General features: G+C 37.0%; 1 protein-coding gene across 1 annotated transcript; it reads left to right on the plus strand.

The window, feature by feature from the left end:
• The first annotated feature begins 1,261 nt into the window (after positions 1 to 1,261).
• On the plus strand, positions 1,262 to 7,288 carry LOC103746167 (olfactory receptor 14C36-like). The gene is made up of 2 exons (XM_008848282.2): positions 1,262 to 2,189; positions 7,239 to 7,288. The coding sequence occupies exons 1-2, from the start codon at positions 1,262 to 1,264 to the stop codon at positions 7,286 to 7,288; spliced, it is 978 nt and encodes a 325-aa protein (XP_008846504.2).
• Positions 7,289 to 10,565: the final 3,277 nt, after the last annotated feature.

The raw sequence follows: 10,565 nt of genomic DNA on the forward strand, positions 1-10,565 counted from the left end.
AGTGCACCCATGTTGTGCAATGCCAGTATAGGATAGAAGAGGCCGTTGGATCCCATGGAATTGGAGTTACAGATGGTTGTTAGCTGCCGTATGGGTACTGGAATTCCAACCCTGGTCTTCGGCAAGAACAACCAGTGTTCTTAACTGCTGAACCACTTCTCCAGGCCTGAAGGATGTTTAATTTTCAGCTTAAATCTGTCTTGGCTACAAGAGTTGGTTATTTAACCTAGCATTAATCTAGCTTCTGCTAAGGATGTATTTTATAGATATAATTCAAATATCCAAACACTTGATTTTAAATAATTCCAACCCTGGTCTTCGGCAAGAACAACCAGTGTTCTTAACTGCTGAACCACTTCTCCAGGCCTGAAGGATGTTTAATTTTCAGCTTAAATCTGTCTTGGCTACAAGAGTTGGTTATTTAACCTAGCATTAATCTAGCTTCTGCTAAGGATGTATTTTATAGATATAATTCAAATATCCAAACACTTGATTTTAAATAATGTAGATTACATTCGATAATATAATTGAACTTCATCAAAGAGACTTTTTTGGGGGGTGGGTGTAGAAGAGGAAATTCTGCCTCAAGCAGGACAGTTTAACTCTAACTGGGTTTCCAGCTCCTGGCCTATTCTGCAGGTCTCAGACTTTCTAGACAGGGGAAATATTTCTTAAAACCTCCTTTCCCCTAGATTATCTCCATCTCTCTTTTTGAAACTGTCTTCTGTCCCAGTATGTCTGTTATCTTTCCCTGCCATTCTCTCTTTTTTTCTCCATCTCTCCTCATAGATATGTTTCTGTGTATGTGTGATGAGCACATTCATAGAACATAAAAATGTAGCATATATAGCTATAAGTATGCAATAAGAGTTACATATAAACACATAAATGTAAATTTTGTGTGCTAAAATTCTCTAGCCATTCCTGAAGGATGCTAAAAATTCATTTGTTTGAGGGATGTGCCATATATTAATGAAGATCATCTTCATTAAGATACTAAATTTTATGATATGGGTGTTATTACAGAATTTGAGTAACCATATTTAAGATTATACCATGTAATTAGACGGACTGAACCCTATTTCTTAGGATCTGTAGATATCAGCCAATACCATGACAAAAATATATCCAGACCAAAGAAATGATCACTTGATTTTTCACACATACACCTCATTTATAGAAAAGAAATAGAAGTAGGAAAAATCAAGGGAATGTTATTTATTATTTAAGGTTTGTTTTTTTTTTTCATTCATTTTATCAGATGAACGTGCAGTTTCAGACTGTGCCCAATTCCACCATGGTAACTGAGTTTCTCCTGGAGGTTTTTGCTGAGACATGGGAGCTCAGGCTCCTGGTAAGCATGCTCTTCCTGCTGATGTTCCTGGGCAGCCTGATAGGAAACTTTACCATCACCATGGTTACCACCATTGACCAGAACCTCCATACACCCATGTACTTCTTCCTCAGAAATCTGTCCATCTTAGACATGTGCTATATTTCTATCACCGTCCCCAATGCCTGTCTCAACACTCTCACTGAAAACAGGGGCATTTCTGTGGCTGGGTGTGCTGCACAGATGTTTTTAGTCATTTTTTGTGCCAGTGTAGAGGTTCTATTTCTCACCATAATGGCACACGACCGCTATGCAGCCATCTGCAAGCCTCTCCTCTATCCTGTTATCATGAACCACCAATTCTGTGTTCAGATGACTCTGGCTTCCCTACTCATTGGTCTTGTGATAGCAGGTTCACACACTGCTAAAACATTCCAGCTGTCCTTCTGTCACTCTAACTTGGTCCCGCAGTTCTTCTGTGATGTCCCCTCCCTGCTGAGGCTCTCTTGCTCGGACACCTTTAACAATGAACTCCTAATTCTTCTAACGGCCATCATCATTAGTGGTAGCTGCTTTATCTTCATTGTTGTATCATATATTCACATATTTATAACTGTGTTGAAATTTAATCTCAAAGAAGAGAGAGGAAAGGCATTTTCCACCTGTGTCCCTCACATTATTGTGGTGTCTATGTTCTTTAGCTCTGGTGCATGTGTATATCTAAGACCTCCAGTCATCACAGAAGTAATTCAAGATATGATTCTGTCTGTACTTTATACCATTGTTCCTCCTTTCTTAAATCCTGTCATCTACAGTCTGAGAAACAAACAGATAAAGGAAGCTATAAGGAAAATAATGCTGATATGTTTTTAGCCTCTCAAATTATAAAGATTGGTTTAGATTAATTCTAGGATGTCATTGAGTTTGAAATGTTAAAATGTACTCCTTTTCTGAGATTTATGTGCTATAGCCCTCAACCATCAAACAGCACCTCTAGAATAATATTAAACATTCTTTACTTCCCTATAATTTACTAGCTAATAAATAATTACTTCATAATTTATTTTTAATATCTCTGTGGAGTACAATGTGATGATTTATTACATAATGATAAAAGTAAGTTATTATCTCTTGAAACATACGTTTTAATTTTTGAAGGCTTTTATAGCATTCACATACTTAGCTAAATCTTATGATGAAATGTATTTTTTGCAAATACATATAGAATTAAAATCTAATAATATTTAACATTAGAATTTACTACCTAATATTTGTGATTCATTGTATACTTTTCAAAGTTCATGATCTCATAAATGGTATATTAATAAAATACAGTAGTAATTTATACAGTCACATTTCTGATGGGTACAATGCAACTTAATGCAGATATGTGTCAATCAGATGTCCATAGAGGCCTAAATAACTTGGTTTAAATGTATCTAAAAATAGATCATGTGAAATCTCAATTTAATTAACACATATTTCAAATGCTTTGAAATATAAAAATATATATCCTCAATAGGAGAATTAAGAAAATTATTATTTTAACTTCATTGTTTGAATGGTGAATGAATATCTTCTTTTGATGGTAGGTACCTTTACACCTGAGCTGACTGTTATTTATCCACTACATGCTGAACTGTCAATTTTAAGAGGATAAAGCCACACAACTAGGCAGAGTCATATATTCTTATGATTGGTCTTTCCAGTATATTTCTCCTGAATTTTCTGGATAAAATGTCCACTAAAACATTAATGAAAAGATAATCAGATAATAGAGTCCACATTTAATATGAACCCATAGAAACTCTAGTTATTTCCATTTAGTAATCTCATAAGTTTAATTCCCTTCTTTTAAAAAATTTTTATTTTTATTGAATTTTTGTATTTCATACAGAACATCTAAATCTTAATCATCCTTATAACTCCATCCTCACTATCACTCTCCCATACCCCATCCAATAGAGTGCTTGTTAAGGCTCACTGTGTCATCAGTGTCCCCAGCCCTTCCCCAGTGCATGTCCATCTACTGAAGGTTAGTCAGCCTATCTAGAGTCCTTTGTTTTAGGAAGATCAGCTATTCTTCACCTAGCAGCAATCAGTTGCCAATATTTCTTCAGTTAAGATGGGGGTCTCTTGTTTATATTTCCAGTTCTATGCTGGGTTTTGTCTGACTGAGTTTTGCATGGGATTCGAGTTTTTATGGGACTTGAATAAGCTTTCACCATTGCCATAGAATCATGTGAGCAGGTTTCCAGGAGCTTGTATAACTCTATTTCCATTTCGTCATGCACAGTCTCCCTAGCTCTTACAATGTATTCACCCCCTCTTCTGTGATGGTCCCTGAGCCTTGGAAGGGGGAGTTTTAATAAAGAAGTCCAGTCAAAGGACTACCATTCAGAAGACTCTTAATCTCTATACTTTTGCCATTTGTGACCCTTTGCGTTCTTGACCCTCTGATGCCTGAGGGAGCTTCATTATTGAGAACTGAGAGATTCATTAGTGTCTTCTGTACTCCTGTTATGTGATCTATGAGCCTTAGGCGTAGAGATTGTAATTTTGATTTTTCACTTATGCATTGGCAATTCATAGTCAATACCCGTGTGTGACAAGTTGTGATACTTGGTAATAGTCTCTGTTGCAAAATGAGCTTCTTTGATGAGTGGTGATTGGAATATATTCTATAAATACAAGGGAAACATATTTTGCACATAGTAAGAAATGACATCAGTCCAGTGATGTGACAGTCTTGGGGTTTTCTGTAAGATCTATGGTCATTCCAAAATGTGTATTTATTTGGTTAGGTTTACAGTGTCACACTTGAGTTTCCTCACATTGATTTGGCTTTTATTCAAATTAGGTAGCTGTTGATTGGCCCTCAAGATAAAATGGCCACTACTACACCAATGATGTATGCTGTGCTGGCCATTGCTGTGGTCATTTGGTCTTGAAGCTGGTGTTGGTCTAACGATTGATGTTTTCCATTGTAAAAATGAGCATCCTACCAAAAGCTTTTTATAAACGCAATGCAATGCAATGCCAATCAAAATTCCCATAACATTCTTCATATAATAGGAAAAAGCCATCCTAAGATTCATATGGAAGCACAAAAGAGCAGGGATAGCGAAAACATCCCTGAGCATTAAGAGCAATGCTGGCAGGATGACTATACAAGATTCTAAATGACATTACAGAGTTATCATCATAAACACTACATGGTATGGCACAAAAATAGACCAGCAGATCAATGGAACAAAATTGGAGACCCAAATATAAGTACATGAATTTTTAGCCACCTGATATTTGACAAAGGGTTAATGAACACTCACTGAAGGAAAGACAGCATCTCAGCCAATGGTACTGGCAAAACTGGATCTCTACCTATAGAAGAATGAAACTACACTCCTATCTTTCACCTTGCAAAAGAATCAACTCCAAATAGGTCAAAACCTTAGTTTGTAATCTAAAACTCTGAAATTGTTAGAAGAAAACATTGTAACAACCTACAAGATATAGGTGGAGGAAAGGATTTTCCAAACTGGACATCGATTGCTCAGGAAGTAAGGCCAAGAATCAAAAAATGGGGCCACCTTAAACTGAATAGTTTCTGTACATAAAAAGAAGTAAAAGGGAGTGAAGAGAAAACCCAGAAAGTAGAAAATCTTCACCAATGACATGTATGACAGAGGGTTAACATCCAGACTATATAAAGAACTCAAAAACAAAGAGGCAAGAAAGGAAGTTGTCATGGTGCAGTGACCACAAACCAAGCCTGAAGTGCTTGGGGACCCTGACAGATAGAAATCAAGACAAAGGGGATGCAGAGGTCTATGTGCCAGTACATGTATTTTGTGAACCAAACCAAGCTTATATAGGAATCAGATCTGGAGTAACCAAGGATTAACTAAGGATACATCACTAAACAGAAAGTAACCAAGGAATAACCGAGGATACACTACGTTACTACCAGGAATACATTACTTCACCAACCAAAACTCACATGATGTTTACAGTATCCAAGATTCAGCTGCATGATATTTATAATATCTTAGATATAGGTGTATTGTTTATAATTACTCTTAGCAACTACCATTATTCATTATTTCTACATAGAAACCAAGCTATCAGTGCTGAGAAACTCCGGTGCCCATAAACTGAAACAGAACTCTTTAGTTATGTTTCCAAGACTGCCAATTAATCAGGCAAGCATAGCCTGTCAACTCAGACCACAGAATCAGAGAGCAGGGAAACTCCCAAGGTGGAAGCATTCTTTTTCCAATCCTTAAGTCAAGGCAAGCTGAATAGCTCCCAACAGGAAGTAATCCAATTAAAAGATGGCATAAGGATTTGAACAGATAGTCCTCAAAAGACTTCTCTGTGTTTTAAAACTCAAGTACTTTAAGTCTTAACAATAGGATGCTATGGTCAAGTTCTTAAGGGTAATGGAGATCAATGGCAATAACCTGTAATGTATGGTGTTGGGCAATAATTTCCTCTTCCTGCTGTTTGTCCTGCCCTCACTCTCTCAGGGTCTTATGGGCCAGATGAGGGTCGAACCAGCATAACACACTTTTATCTTGGGTTTCACATGGTTTATACGACAGGGAGGGAGCAACTTACAAAAAGATGGCTTTTCATAATTCTCAGATCATTCAAACTCCACCCACAGTCTCCTTTATCTTTGGCCTGGCATGGTTTCACCACATGGTCTGAACACCACCTGCAGGACACCTCTACCATTCATGGCAGCTGTACACTTCCTAGTCCCAGCTCTAGACCCAAACACCCTTGGCTCTCTCCCTCTTCTAATCTCCCTACTTCTTGCTTTGCTGGTGGCTAGGCTCCACCCTTCTTCCCAGGGTACCCTGTGCTTGCCCATCATTCATGCTTTTCTCTTTTCAGTGGAATGAGTGGTTCCCGGGCCACTCTAATCACATCTGTTAGGTGTGATTAGTCAACAAATTCAAAATAGGGAACTCACCGAGATTCTTATTTAGTGGCCTGTGTTGTCTAATAGGGAATTTTCACCACACTGTATAACTCCACTTTATATAATATATATTTATATTATATATAGGTCATAAACTTCTGCATGTTAGGCTTCCATACAACTTTTTAAACAGGTCTTTTGTGCTAATTATCCCTTCCTGTATTCTATATTTGCCCTGCCCTCCCATCCCCTACCCATTCATTACTTTCTGTTCCATTGTTCCCCTTTTACCATTTACAGCATTGTGTTTTATCTCTGCTCCTTTTTACTTATTCATCAAGAATTTCATGTATATATACCATTTATTGTGATTATATTAATCACTATTTCATCCCTTAAACTGCAACCAGACCTATTCCAACACACCCTTCCCAACTTAATATTTTATATTTTTGTGTTATTCTATATTTTTGTACTTCATATATTATTACTGTATTTCCATATTTTCCGCCCTCACATCCCTCTTCACTTCCAAATCTTCCCACATCCCCCACACATATGCTCTCTCAATTTCTTAATTTCATGATTATTTCCTATACTATTTTGGTTACATATACAAACACATGTGTGTATTCTTGTATAAATGTATAGTATTCTGAGTCCATTTAGTGATACATGTGTTTAAGTGTTTAGAGAGGACCACTTGGGATTGAATAATATCATAGGGAGTCAGCCTTCAAAAAACTCTCCCTTTTTAAGCAGCCATTTATAACCTGATCAAAATGCTGAGAATATCTTTTAAAAAACATTCTACTCTACCTATGTATTGCTGACTATATGGCCATGATGTATAGAGTGGGTCTATCCATTGTATCATGGCAATCTCCCAGAAGTCACATCATCAAATAGAAATAACAGTCTTCCTCAGCAGCCATCAACTGGAAGTAGATACTCAGCTGGTGGTGGGGTATTATGGGTTCTTCCTTCATGCATGTTTGAAATTTGGTTGTCTTGATCTCTTGTAGGTTTTATGTAGGGAACTTCAGACACTGTGAGCTCATGTGTGCAGCAGTCATGGCATGTCATTTCATGAAGTGATAACTGCACAGAAATATTCTTCCCAAACTTTGATCCTTATATACTTTCTATCCTCACACCTGCACTGTTCCATGTACCTTATGGTATGGGGAAGGGAAGAGGTATATGTCCCAATTAGAGCTCAAAACTGACAGTTACCCTAAGCAATTGTACCATTTATGTGTCTCCATATCAAACTTTGCCTAATTCACAAATAAGTGTATCTGACCAATAAGGCACTCTGACAGCTTTACCATTTGGAAAATATTAGCAGTAGGTTTTCCCTGGGACTTATGACCTCTTGAACTGTGGGTATTGACAGTTTTACAATATCATGCATGAATTTCCACTTATAGAGTAAGCCCCAAATACAAGAGGAGAGCTCTTGGTTATGCCATTAGTTGTACCAGTGGCACACCCTGCCAGAACATTGGTATTATTGCATCCATGATCCAGTGCTGGGTAAGATCATTGATGTCGTCTCTTTCCAGCAGCCTGTGTAGCACCTTCTGGCACTATGAAAGGTACGAGCGAGAGTGAAGATTTCTGATCAGTTCAAGAATGTTCTCTCTATGCTCTCCAACAAAAGTGTTTGTGGTGCCTATAAAAATAAGGTCTTATTCTCTAGTTTTAATGGACGGTGAAGAACAACTGCACTACTCTGCCTTTTTTGGAAACTTCTAGGGCATCCATGAGCAATAACATTAAGGGAAGTATCCCATGCCTAGCACTGAGGTTTTCAATTATTAATCCATGTCTCCATAAAGCAGTATTGAACACCTATGTAAGGTAACTATATTGAAGCACCTTCTTTCTGAATCACATTTTAATTAACTTACAAATTAGAGTCTCCATAAGACTTTTTCATAAATCTTGATTAATCTCCCTTCAACTTCTCCTCCCCCTCATCCATGTGCCCTTGTCGTCACTTTTTAACAACATTGTTTCTGTCCTATCTTTTTCATTACACACACACCCTATCTCCTCATAATATACTTTTTATTTTAATTACAAGATAATATATTTCTCTATCATTTTTAATATATCTTAAGTTTTGATGAGTCCCTTCTCTGAACTCCTCTATTCCTCAATGCCTCCACATTGTTCCCTTCTTGAATATTGCTGCTTCCACTATTCCACATCTTTACTTTTGCTTTTCGCGGATTCTACCACCCAGCTTCCCTTAGTGCAACCTTGTGAGTCAGTCTGTTTGTATTTAATAAATGTAATGTAGTATGTCATATTAAACAACAGATTTTGATGCCCCATGTGAGGAAGAGACTATCTATTATGAACTCATTGATCAATGCCTAAGGAAGAAGAGAATGACAGAGCATCCCAGTCATAGCAAAAGTTCTAAGTTTTATGACAAGACTACCAGGGATTTCTTGACAGCTTTTACTGATGGACTTTAATAATTATTTTTCATTTTTGGGGGGCTTTTATCTCCTCCCTATCTTTACCAGGCTCACACTGCAGGAATAAGCTCTAAACATTCCCTTTCATTTTCTTCTTCTGCTTTCACTGTTGGGATAGCATTGTCTCCTGAATCTCACCCACACACCTGGCAAATAATTAATTTACTTAAAGGAACTTGAAGTAATGATTTATCAAAGCAACTTTTTGAGGTATCATGTTATTCAAAAACATTTTTCCTGGTGTCCTAAAAAGAGACTGAGGGAAACTTCCTAAGTAACCACCTGTTATTGAATTTTGTCTGTGTCCTCTGACTAATTCTGCCTTGCCCTCCGGGGTTTTCTCCAGAGCTTGAAACATTTAAGAGACTAGTGGAAGTAAGTAGTATACCTGACTTCTGGAAGCTACGGAGGCTGGACATGGGTCCTCTTAATTCATGCTTTTTCTTCCCTAGATTGCCAGGCCTGTTTTGAAAGAATAGTCTTTCTCCTCCAAACTCCTTTGCTTCATGCTTATTATCTGCTTGATTCTGCATTGTCATATTGATTTAAAACTCATTTTCCAGTTAAAATAATATAGGAAGGATAAAGAGAGGAAGAAGTCTGATATTGTCTTTTTCCAAGTTTTTAAATACAACACATTCTCTACATTATAGATAAATAGTACATGATAACATGTAGTAAATGATAATGTTTTTTTCTAATCGAGACAGGTATACTGATAACATTTGTTAAAAGTGCTATCATAAGGGCTGGAGAGATGGTTCAGGGGGTAAGAACACTGGTCGTTCCTGCACACATGGCAGCCACATGGCAGCTAACAACTACAGTTTTAGGGGATCCAAAAGCCTCTTCTGTCCTCCTCAGGCATTGCATGCAATGGGTTCAGTTACCTACATGTAGGCAATACACTCATACACATAAAATAATAAATAAAAACATTTTCTAAAGTACTATCATAATTTCCTCCTATGTATTTTGAAAACTGTAATAAACACTGACAAATCATACATTTTGTTAAAATGCCAAATAAGTGTTTTGAGGAATTTAGAATAAAGAGATAAACACATGCGGAGCCAAGGCCCTTCTTAAATTATATAATCATTTGAGGTTTGTTATTTTTCTTATTATTTGTAAAGCATTTTAATCTCAAAACTTTTATGGATAACAGTTCATGCACAGACTTAATCAGATTAACTGAGAAGAATCAATCAATTAATTAATTTAATTTAAATGGTTTATTAAGTTCATAGGGCATTATAAAAGAAGTTACATTGGTAAGAGTGAATAAACCAAATAGGCTCTAACTTCTTTGTGGTCACTAATAAAGCAGGATTATTATATACCTCTTATACCTCTTTTCACGTAGTCACTCTTGAGGGGAGAAAAAAGAAATATGTTCTTTTTTTTTCTTATAGATGATTAAAAATGTACCCCTCACCTGTATATGTTTGAGATCTCAAAGGAAAAAAAAATAGCTGATGATTTTATGCATTCAAGCCTGGCCTAAAGTTAAACTTGATCATAACAGAAATGACCTTATCTCCATTCCCCTGTAGAATAAACCTCTATTACACCACCCCTGCCTTGCACACTGTCCCCCTTCTAGCATTGGGCCCAGGCCTGTTCTCCCATCTTGGATCTCTGGAATTCTCTCTTAGTTCACACATGCCCACTCTATCCCAATCTTTTACAGCCAGACTAGGTCAATTATCCAGCTTCTTGTATTAGACTCTCCCTAAGCTGTCCCCAGTCCAATGTCACTCTTGTCCGTTTCTGAGATCTGCCTACTACAGATTCTCCTGCTATC

Source organism: Nannospalax galili, unplaced genomic scaffold, assembly GCF_000622305.1.
Source record: "Nannospalax galili isolate Female #2095 unplaced genomic scaffold, S.galili_v1.0 scaffold5684, whole genome shotgun sequence".
NCBI lineage: Eukaryota > Metazoa > Chordata > Mammalia > Rodentia > Spalacidae > Nannospalax > Nannospalax galili.